A 12,075-nucleotide genomic window follows, 5' to 3' on the forward strand; every position below is an offset into this window, starting at 1 on the left:
CAACCCTCAGGCTATAGAATTTGTACTATACCTTCCTGCTTAACACAATCATTTTCCCCCTCTTAGTCTCAAACATCAAACCAGCCTCATAAAGTATTTGACCAACTATGCTACTGCATTATAACTATTATCCATCTAAGTTTTCGTCTTCAGCAGCAGTACAGGACAACATCATCAGCCTTTTTTGCTGACGAGTTAGCGTAAGAATAGAGTCAGTTCTTCATATTGTTCCTTAGAGATACTGCCTAGGCGACTTTTTAAAAAAAATCACTACAATAAAGAGCTATAGAGAAACTACTTAATGTTAACTCATTCAGTAGCTTATGAGTGAGTGAATATTTTGGTCATGTGGTCATTGATTTCAACAGAAAATATGACAATCTAGAGTAAAAGCTGTGGAAAGAAAATTTTTACAAGGGAGTTTGGGAGAAAGAAGGGTCTTTAGAGAAAGTTTGAAAAAATAAGAAAAATATATTAATTTTGTTAAAATTTTTTATATTAAAAGTGGCATGAACTTTTTACATAGAACAAAAATCTTGGGAAGGCAACATTGAATAAAACCATTAAAACAGAAATATTGTGTTTCAAATGAATCCCATCACCTTGTGATGTCCCTTATAAACAGTCTCTAAACCAACACCAGATATTAGAACAGTCAATCCTAAAGAAAGAGCAGCAGTCCAGGGCCTCCACACTACTTCATGCAAGAATAACTGTTTAAATTAAGCCAGCAGCACCTGTTTCCTTTATATAAACTCCCTCTTCTGAAGCATTACAGTCCCTCTAGCAGGGTGCTCAATCACAGCACTTAGATGGAGCAACTCTCAGCATCTAGTGCAACACCCAGTGAATGGCATGAAGGCAAACAAAGTATTGCCTAGGACTCCACAATAACACCTTTGGAGGCTTACAAAACAGTAGTTAAAAGTTTCGGAGTGTGCACCACATTGCCAGCAATGGGATGTGTCACAATAGCAGATGTCAAAAGAGTTAAGCTAATATTTCTCTTTAAAGTACATCTGAAATAGAAAAATCTTTAATATACACCATTTGTAAACAAAATTGCACTTGATTTTGCTCTTTTAAATGATCTGCATCACACTGTAACAGTTTCTTTTGTTTTCTTTTAATCATTAATAGAACCATGGCTCCTTAACTCAGAAGAGCCCTTTTTTCTCAAAACTACCTCTGCAAGATGTAACCTTGACTTCCTAGGAAAATGAAAGATAATTAACAATTTCCCCCATCACCTATGTAACTCCCTAAATAAATAAAAATTGCAGGCAGTTGCTCCTGGAGATTACATATTATGGTGTTGATGACACGGTCCTTTAGAAGATGTTAAACTTTTTAGTTTGACAGATTAAACAACTGAAATATTATAGAAATTTCAGGAACAACACACATAAGTTGCATAAACATCCATGTCAGGGTTTGGGAGGGAAAAGGGCATCAATGTTGTAAATAAGAAGCTTGTAGATTTTTCTCATCTTATGAATTTGTTTTCAATAAGATGTTCTCCTCATTCTGACACCTCCTGCCAACTCCAATGCCCAAAGATCAAGGAACAACAGATCAGGACGTCATTGCCTCCTTCAATCCTATGGAGCAGTGTAGAAGACTGACACAGAAGCTCATCTCCTCCCTGATATTAGCCATCTTCGACTGCAAATCTTCCCATTCTTTACTCCATTTTGGATCTTTCGAAGTGTGTGATCATTCGCTCCTAGGGAGAAAAAAGGTTTATTCTAAGTATATGAGTTTAAAATGGCCTACATTCCAAATATCTTCCACAGAGACTATCCAAACACACATTTTTCACAAGTACTTGTTTATGTTAATTAAATGTTTAGAGTAATGGTTCCTAAACATCTATGAAGATTTTGAAACATACAGTTGCGTAGGATACAACATCAACATACAAATATCAGCTGCATTTCTATACACTAATGACTATCCAAAAAGGGAATTAAGAAAATAAACCTATTTATAATACCATCAACAAGAATAAAGTACTTAGGAATAAACCTACCAAGAAGGTAAAAGACTTATACACTGAAAACTACAAACACTGATGAAAGGAATTAAAGCAGACACAAATAAATAGAAAGATATCCTATGTTCATGGATTGGAAACTTAGTATCATTAAAATGTCCATACTATCCAAAGCAATCTATAGATTCAATGTAATCCCTGTCAAAACTCCAATGGTAGTTTTTACAGAAATAGAAAAAATCAGGCTGGGCACAGTGGCTCATGCCTGTAATCCTAGCACTCTGGGAAGCTGAGGCGGGAGGATCGCTCGAGGTCAGGAGTTCAAGATCAGCCTGAGCAAGAGCGAGACCCCTTTCTCTACTAAAAAATAGAAAGAAATTATCTGGACAACTAAAAATATATATAGAAAAAATGAGCCGGGCATGGTGGCGCATGCCTGTAGTCCCAGCTACTCAGGAGGCTGAGGCAGGAGGATCACTTGAGTCCAGGAGTTTGAGGTTGCTGTGAGCTAGGCTGACGCCATGGCACTCTAGCCTGGGCAACAGAGCAAGACTGTCTCAAAAAAAAAAGAATAATCTAATATTCAATTCAGAACATGTCTACAACTAGTTTCCATGAACCCAGGACACAATTCTAACATAAGACTTCGGGTGAAGCCGTCTAGGTGAACTATATGGAGGCAAATTAAAAAATTAAAAACCAACATAACTATTAGAGGTACTAATTATAATCCTTATCATCTGAAGAAGGTAGTGACAGATAATATTAAATAGTAAGTAACTTATTTTATATTTTGTTTTGGTCTATTACCTTCCTTTCTGAATATTTTTCCCTATTATTTTTGCCAAGATTAGATTAGGGTTAAATTTGCATTTCTTTTCTTTTCTTTTTTTTTTTGAGACAAAGTCTCGCTTTGTTGCCCAGGCTAGAGTGCGTGCCGTGGCGTCAGCCTAGCTCACAGCAACCTCAAACTCCTGGGCTTAAGTGATCCTACTGCTTCAGCCTCCCGAGTAGCTGGGACTACAGGTATGCGCCACCATGCCCGGCTCATTTTTTCTATATATATTTTTTAGTTGGCTAGATAATTTCTTTCTATTTTTAGTAGAGACAGGGTCTCGCTCTTGCTCAGGCTGGTCTTGAACTCCTGAGCTCAAGCAATCCACCGGCCTCGGCCTCCCAGAGGGCTAGGATTACAGGCGTGAGCCAAGCCACCGCCCCGGCCTAAATTTGCATTTCTTAAAAGACAAAGGAACTAGACAGTAGAGAGTATGGTATTTGCTGCCCAGTTTAAACAAAAACATTCTCAAGTCTGACCATATAACTGTGCAAAAGAAAAGGGGGACATATATAGGCACACGTAAAGAAAGGAAACATTCTTAAATGTTTAAGCTATCAGGTCATTAAATATAAAATGTCCGATTTCGAATCAAAAATTTAGTTTATTATATCTCAAACAAAAAGCAATACAATTAATCCAAGTACATGACTAAACTAGCGAAACAGTTTTACCATCTTAACAGTAGCTTGTTTATGACAGCAGTGACGAAGCCTGGAGAGCTAGTGATGATGAAATCATGAAAGGTGTTTTCCACAGCTTGTTAAAAATGGAATATTTTTTCCTTGCAAGAAGTGGTCCAAAGCCTGGAAGAAGTGGGAGTCAGTTGGTGCAAGGTCTGGTGAATACAGTGGATGACAGAGTTTCCAAGTTCAGCTTCTATAATTTGAACAGCATTGTTTTTTGCGACATGTGGTCTTGTAAGAAGATTAGCCTGTCTCTACTGATCAATCTCGGCTGCTTAATTGCAAGCATCCTCATCATTTCATCCAACTGGTTGCAGAAGACATCTGTTGTAATCGATTGACCAGGCTTCACGAAGCTGTAGTGGATAATACCAGTGCTGGACCACCAAACAGACACCATTAGCTTTTTCTGATGCATATTCGGTCTTAGATTGTATTTCAGCACTTTATCCAACCACTATGTTGAATGCTTGCGATTATCAAAAAGAATCCGTTTTTCATCACATGTAACAATACAGTGTAGAAATGGTTCCCCTTTATGTTGTGACAGCAAAAAAAGGCAAGCTTCGAGACGATTTCTCTTCAGATGGTCATTTAATTCATGCAGTACCCATCTACCCAGCTTCTTTACCTTGTTGATTTGTTTCAAATGGTCCAATATTGTTGGAATAGTAATGTCAAACCTTGTTGCTAATTCACACGTAGGTTGAGATGGATTCGCTTCCACTACAGCTTTCAGCTCATTATCCACCTTGGTCTCAACCTGCCCACATGGCTCACTTTCAAGATTAAAATCACCAGAACGGAACTTCTCAAACCACCGACATACTGTACATTCATTAGCCACATCTTTCCCAAACACATCATTGATATTTCAAGCTGTCTGTGCTGCACTGGTTCCATGACAGAACTCATATTTGAAAATAACATGTATTTTTGACTTATCCATGGTTTCCCAAAAATTGCTCTAAAAAAAACTGAAAGATAATCATAAGCCAAAATGTGCGTTTGGAAGAATGAGGATGTACCTTCACAATAAAAATAAATAAATAAATGTCAAAGTGAAATGTCAGAGACATCAACTGTCAAACTTAGTACTTAAGGGAATCAGACATTCCATACTTAATAGCCTAAATATATCAGTATTTCCATTCTTGTCCTTTTCAACTATTCCAACCATAGTTGTTTAGGCCATTACCAAGTCAAATAAATTGAATCTCAGTGAACAGAAGACTCATGACTTCCTATGAAGTCATCAGATCCACAGTTTATGCACATGATTTGATTACTAACCTCATCTGAATCCAGAAGGGCTGGTAGTGCTCTGTAGAGAGAGAGAAATATTAAATTGAAAAATGTAAAATAAAGCAATAAAAAGACAGTAGGACAGGGCATAGTGGCTCATGCCTGTAATCCCAGCACTTCAGAAGGCCGAGGCAAAGCCCAGGAGTTTTAGGCTGCAGTGAGCTATGATCATGCCACTGTACTCCAGGCTGGGTGACAGAATGAGATGCTGTCTCAAAAAAAAAAGACAGTAAGATAATGAATACAATTTAAAGTTTCTTTTTATTATAATTATCTAAGATTTGTATTTATTAATGGCCTTTCAGGACAAAAAAGGCAAATATAATAAACAACAGCGTATCAGAGTTACAGGAATTGTATAGAAAAAATAAAACATGCTCTACAATGTGATAGGACCAATGTTTCATTAAAATTATGGCCCTGAAAAGGAACTAAAAAATTTGAAAAATTCCATTGATTTTAGGAAGATCTACTATACAGTTAAATCTTTCTAGGCAGAAATATCATCTGAATGAATCATCCCAATTATTTTTGTTTGTATATTACTCCTAATTTTTAAATCATTTTTTAACATCTTGTATTCTCATTAGTATGCTCTTCAGCACATTCATTTAAAATAATAAAAAAAGTACTACTAACTTTAAAATGGAATCCTAGTGGATTCAATAAGAGGTTTCAAAAACTTACACATCTGTCACTGAAGAAGGAACATTCTCTTCTACCCATTTCAAATCATCTTCCTGCTGGGAACATACAAATATCAGTTATTATTAAAATGAACTACATAATATATCTCAAATAAGAACCTTAAGGTCTTAAAATCTTTAGTCTTTTGTAACTCTAAAGTAGTACATTCACATAACAAATGAGACTACTGAAAGAAAAGTCAAATAATTTTCTAAAAAACTTTAAAAAATACCTTTGACCAACATCTCCCCAATTTCCTCCAGCCCCTTGTAACCACCACTCTACCCTCTGCTTCTGTGAGTTCAACTTTTCTGGATCCTACATATAAGTGTGATCACGTAGTACTTGTCGTTACGTGCCTGGCTTATTTCACCTAACATGTCTTCCAGGTTCATTCCTGTTGTCACAAACGACAGGATTTCCTTCTTTTTGAAGACTAAATAGTTAGTATTCCATTGTGTATATGTACCACATTTTCTTTATCCATACATCTGTTGATAAACATTTAGGTTGATTCCTTATCTTGGCTATTGTGAACACTACACAATGAACATGGGAATGCAGATATCTCTTTGACATACTGATTTCATTTACTTTAGATATTAACATATACCCAGTAGTAGGATTGTTGGACCATATGGTAGTTTTGTTTTTTTGAGGAATCTCCATACTGTTTTCCATAACGGCTGTACTAACTTACATTCCCACCAACAGCGTACAATGGTTCCCTTTTCTCTATATCCTTACCAATACTTGTTATATCTTTTTTCTTTTTGATAATAGCCATTTTAACGGGGGTTAGATGATATCTTATTATGGTTTCAATTTGCATTTCCTTGAAGATTAGCAGTGATGAGCTCATTTTCACATGCCTATTGGCCATTTGTAGGTCTTTTTTAAAGAAATATCTATTCAGGTCCTTTGCTCATTTTTTAATAGGGGTTATTTGTTTTCTTGCTATTTAGTTGAGATCCTTATATAAATTGGATATTAACCCTTTATTAAATGTATGGTTTCACATGTTTTCTCCCATTCTGTAGGCTGTCTTTTCACTTTGCTGTTTCCTTTAATATGCAGAAAGAAGCTTTTTAGTTTGATGTAATCTCATTTCTCTATTTTTTTTTTTGTTGCCTATATTTTTGGGGTCATATCCAAAATATCATTGTCCAGCCCAATGTCATAGGGCTTTTTCCCTATTTTATTCTAGTAGCTTTATAGTTTCAGGTCTTACATCCATTTTGAGCCTTTAATCCATTTTGAGCTGATTTTTATACATGATGTGAGATAGGGGTCTAATTTTATTCTTTTGCATGCGGATATCCAGTGTTCTCAACATTGTTTATTGAAATTATGGTCCCTTCCCCATTGTGTTCTTGGCACCTTTATCAAAAATCAGTTGACCATAAATGTGTGGATTTATCTTTGGGCTTTATATTCTGTTCCACTGGTCTATGTATCTGTTTTTACATCAGCATTATGCTGTTTGATTACTATGGCTCTGCAGTGTATTTTGAAGTCAAGTAGTGTGATGCTTTTAAGCTTTGTTCTTTTTTGCTCATGAGTGATTTGGCTATTCAAGGTCTTTTGTGGTTCCATATAAATTTTAGGATTTTTTTTTTCTATTTCTGTGAAAAATATCAGCAGAATTTTGATAGAGATGCCACTGAATCTGTAGATCACTTTAGGTAGTATGGGCACTTTAACAATATTAATTCTTCCAATCTATAAACACAGGATATCATTTCATTTATTTGTATATTCAATTTCTTTCATCAGTGCTTTATAGTTTTCACTATACAAGTCTTTCAGCTCCTTGGCTAAGTTTACTCCTACGTATTTTATTTTTGTGTACCTATTATAAATGGGACTATCTTCTTGATTTAACTTTTGAATAGTTCATTGTCAGTGCACAGAAATGCTAATAACTTTTGTATGCTGATTTTATATCCTCTAATTTTACTGAATTTGTTTATGTTCTAACAGTTTTTTGGTAGGGTTTTTAGGGTCTCCTGTGTATAAGATCATGTTGTCTGCAACAGGGACAATTTAACTTCTTCCTTTTCAATGTGGACGGCTTTATTTCTTTCTCTTGCCTAACTGCTCTGGCTATGACCAAACAGTTTAGTTTTTAAAACTATACAGCAGAAATAGAAAATGATGTCCTACAGCCTTAAATGTTGTCCTCACAGTGGTCTAATACCTAGCGTTTGCATCATGCAGGCTTTGTTCCTTAAAGTTGAGATAAATTCTAAAGCCTGTTACTGTAGAGTGAATGCCCAGTTCTAATAAAACAATCTCCTGAATGAAAAAAATCTTGGTCTTTACTAAAAAAAAAAAAAAAGTTATTAATGAGTCTATGAGTTCACTGATGAAAAACATTATATACAATAATCAGACTAGTCTGGTACTTTTTTACAGTATTGTAGCAAACCACCCAGTTAAAGATTACTAGATCTTAGACTCGCTTGCTATCTGTTTTTAAAATGTAAATGTAATATATATTAAAGGATTGTAAAGCAAGCTTAATCATAATACATGTACAAAAATCATTAAGGCCTGTATATAACTGTTGAGTTCCACCAAGGACTGGAGGATAAGACAAAGACCAAAAAGGAAAGGAAAAGAAGTCATACTTACTGCTTTGTTTCCTTTACTATTTCCATTGGGTTCTTGTTTGGTACTTCTCATTTTCATTCCTTCTGTATAATAAAAAATTTAGATTGGTTAGCTTTGTCAATAGACCAGCAATGCTGAAAAAATTGATTCAAAGCTTTATTTCAAGCTTAATGACACTTGTGAATTATAAAACATGTTTCTCCATTTCTACATTTATACTGGGAAGATCAAACCTAAATTTTCAGCTCACTTCTAGCAAGTAAATCGGACATTTACTGCATAATTATTTACTGGAATTTACCATGCCTTCGTCTTAAGATTCACACCCTTATTTTCTCTTAACCCTGACTTTACCCCATAACAAATTAAGGAACAATACAGTTATAAAATAATAAACTGTGTATTTATATTAAAAATTATTTAAAGCACAAATAAAAGGTGAATTTTGTCAATACCAAAGCTTTCCTTCAGCATAGGTTCCTTTTGTTCATCCTCCTCCTCTTCCTCAGACAATGGTGAAAAGGCAAACCTGATAGAACAAAGGTAGAACATAAGGAAAAAATTGGCAAACTACAAAAACCACTCCACTATCTGGATTTTACAACAAAATTAATTATTGAAACTGCAATTATAATAATTCATAAAATCAGTTTAATGAATAATAAAATTTTTCCTGTTTGGAAAGCTCTTAACTGCTTACATTAGCAAGGAAGAAGCAGGACCATATCATATTTATGAGCTACATGCTACCTGTGACCTTGGACAAGTTACTCTCTATACCCTCAGTTTCCTCATCTGCAAATGAGGGGATAATACAACACTATTCATAGGGGTGGTTTGTGAAAAGTAAATAAATCGTTACAAATAAAGTGCTTAGAACAATCCTAATACGTTTAGTAAGCATTCAGTAAATGTTCATTTATAAGGAAGGATATATCACACACAATTAAGTAAATTCTCATCTAATTTAAGATCTCAGCCTTCAAATTAGGAGTTAAGAGAAAAGAAGCCTAATCTTGTGTGTTCCAGGTAATTTAAAATCTCAGTTTTCATTAGCCAGACATGGTAGTCGTAGCTACTTGTGAGGCTGAAGAAGGAGGATCACTTGAGCCCAGGAGTTTGAGGCTGCAGTGAGCTATGATTGTGCCACTGCACTCCAGCCTAGGCAAGAGTGAGACCACGTCCCTAAATGAGATGAAGGCCTGATCTCTGGCTCTGGTACATCTCAGATGCCTTTCCTTCACAACTTCCAAGAGACTCAGCACAGCAGCTGCCATACAGGTAATTCCTACAATGCTTTTGCTTTGACCTCACACTATACTTTCCATTTTTATTATTACCTACTATTTTCATTCTACCTTGTTTTTAAATTGCCCTTTCATGATAAAAATTCTTAATAAGCTAGGACTAGTAGGGAACACCTGTAACTTGTTAAAGGGTACCTAACAAAATTCCATGGTAAATATCATAGCTAAAGGTATTTGAGAGGCATTTAAAGTCAGAATAAAATGAAGAGGCCCACTCTCATTGCCTCTATTCAGTATTATACAGGAGGGCCTGGCCAACATAATAATACAAGAATCAGAAATGAAGCAGGAAGATTATTTGGCAAGAAAGAAACAACATTGTGATTACTTTAGACAAAAATGTATATGATAAGGTATTAGCCTGACTGCCAAGAGGGGTTGGAAACTAAAGGTCAGCCATGCAGGTAGAATGGGATTGAGCTCCAATAAAAACTCTGGACCCCTAAGCCTCAGGTGAGTTTCCCTGGTTGACAATACTCTGTGTGCATATTGTCACATATTTGGCTGGGTGGAGGTAACACCCTCCTTTAAAAACTTTGAGTGCTGAGTGTCTAATGGGCCTTCCTGGATAGAAACAATGTACATGTGTCACTGCATTTTTGTTGCTGGGGAAAGCAGTATACTTCATGTACTTACTCAGAAGAGGGAAAGAACATAAGGAATGAAAATACAGATTTCCCCAGACTCTACCTGTGCTTTTTCCCTTTGCTGACATCATTGTTTTGCTGTAATAAATCTTTTCTTTTTTTTTTTTGAGACAGAGTCTCACTCTGTTGTCCTGGCTAGAGTGCCATGGTGTCAGCCTAACTCACAGCAACCTCAAACTCCTGGGCTCAAGCGATCCTTCTGCCTCAGCCTCCCGAGTAGCTGGGACTACAGGCATGCGCTACTATGCCTGGCTAATTTTTTCTATATATTTTTAGTTGTCCAGCTAATTTCTTTCTATTTTTAGTAGAGACAGGGTCTTGCTCTTGCTCAGCCTGGTCTCGAACTTCTGAGCTCAAACGATTCTCCCACCTTGGCCTCCCAGAGTGCTAGGATTACAGGCATGAGCCACCTCCCCCGGCCATTGTAATAAATCTTAGCTGTAAGTACAACTACATGCTGAGTCCCATGCATCCTACTAGCAAATCACTAAACAGATGAGTGGTCTTGAGGATCCTGGAGGACCTCAAACTGGAAACAGCCCAAATGCCCACTAATAGGGGAGTAAATTAATTTAACTGTACCATATATGTACTATGTAATATTATGCCATCCACGAAATGAATGAGTTCAATTTAAACTAGATATCTTGGAAGGAATTTTCACAATGTACTGTTATGAGAGTAAAGGAAGATTTCATATTTGAACAGGGAATAAAATGTGGAAAGATACACCATATTAGGTGGTTAACAAAGAAGTCATGAGGAATGGGCAATGTTTTAAAACAAAAGGGAGAAAAAGGAAGAAGGAAGGTAATGTAAAGATTTTTTTAAATGACTGAGGAAGGGAAATTTTTTTAAATACAGCTATCAAGTAAGCAGTAATTAACAGACAGTTCCCCAGAATGTCTAGGATCTTTCTGAACAGTATGATTTCAGATCATACTGTTCCTTTATTTTGTCATGTTTTTCCTCTGTTGAGTTTTTTTTTTTAATGAACATATATTAAGTGCATAATGAAAAGACAACAAGCTATTTTCATGGAGGAAAAAGATGTCCCTATTTTCTTTCCTAATCCTTCATTGGTATGTCTGATTATAGTTATACTACCTTTCTCTTTTCCTTCTTTGGTAGTGTGGTTGTTAAATATAAGCTCTTACCTATCTAAATGCAAGGGAGGAGGAAAAACGGGAAACAAAGGCATGGATATTCACAAAAAGATGGGCAGTTCTTAAATAATTAAGATTTGCTTACAGTTGGGCAAATCAAATTCATATGTGAATTTTTAATTTCAAAGTCACATAAGTTTTCATTTTATCCTTTCTATTATTACAAAGTGAGCTGAGCTCCTGACTACAGAAATTTTTCTTTCCTCTGGACACTAGACAGGAGATTCTCATTACAAGTGACACAATATATCTACCTCCTTTATTTACTATATAAATATCTACAGGCGTACTTCATTTTATCATGCTTCACTTTACTGAGGTTTGAAGATGCTGCAATTTTTACAAACTGAAGGTCTGTGGCAACCCTGCATCAAGCAGGTGTTCTCAGCATCATGTTTCCAATTGCATGTGCTCACTTTGTGTCTCTGTGTGAGAATTCTGTAGCAATAAAGTATTGAATTAAGGAATGACGTACATTTAAAAAAAAATAATGCTACTGCACACTTACCAGACTACAGTACACTGTAAACATAACTTATATGCACTGAGAAAACAAAAAATTTGTGTGACTCACTTTACTATAATATTCACTCTTATTGTGATGGTCAGGAACTGAACCCACAATATATCTCCAAGATATGCCTATATATTATTAGAAAATGTCAAAGTTGAAAGGGACTTCACATCACTTGATTTAACTCCTCCTCATTATTTGGAAAGGAAACTAGGAACAGAGAGGTGAAAAGAGGCAGCATGCCAAAAATCACAAGGCAAGTTAAGAGGAGAGCTGAGATGGGAATCCAATTCTCCTGATTCCAGGACCAGTGTTC

At 35.8% G+C, this 12,075-nt stretch overlaps 1 protein-coding gene across 2 annotated transcripts in view; it reads right to left on the reverse strand.

Moving 5' to 3' along the window:
• Positions 1–474: 474 nt before the first annotated feature.
• TMEM87A (transmembrane protein 87A) overlaps positions 475–12,075 on the reverse strand; it is a 44,604-nt gene continuing 33,003 nt past the window's right edge. For both annotated transcript variants that reach the window (XM_045539562.1, XM_045539554.1), the window contains exons 16-20: positions 8,581–8,654; positions 8,147–8,208; positions 5,510–5,565; positions 4,811–4,841; positions 475–1,726 (exon numbers count right to left, since the gene is read on the reverse strand). In XM_045539562.1, the coding sequence (XP_045395518.1) occupies positions 1,685–1,726; positions 4,811–4,841; positions 5,510–5,565; positions 8,147–8,208; positions 8,581–8,654 (265 nt within the window). In that variant the 3' untranslated portion in view covers positions 475–1,684. The remainder of the gene's footprint in view (positions 1,727–4,810; positions 4,842–5,509; positions 5,566–8,146; positions 8,209–8,580; positions 8,655–12,075) is intronic.

This window comes from Lemur catta, chromosome 1 (assembly GCF_020740605.2).
Source record: "Lemur catta isolate mLemCat1 chromosome 1, mLemCat1.pri, whole genome shotgun sequence".
NCBI classification, from domain to species: Eukaryota; Metazoa; Chordata; class Mammalia; order Primates; family Lemuridae; genus Lemur; species Lemur catta.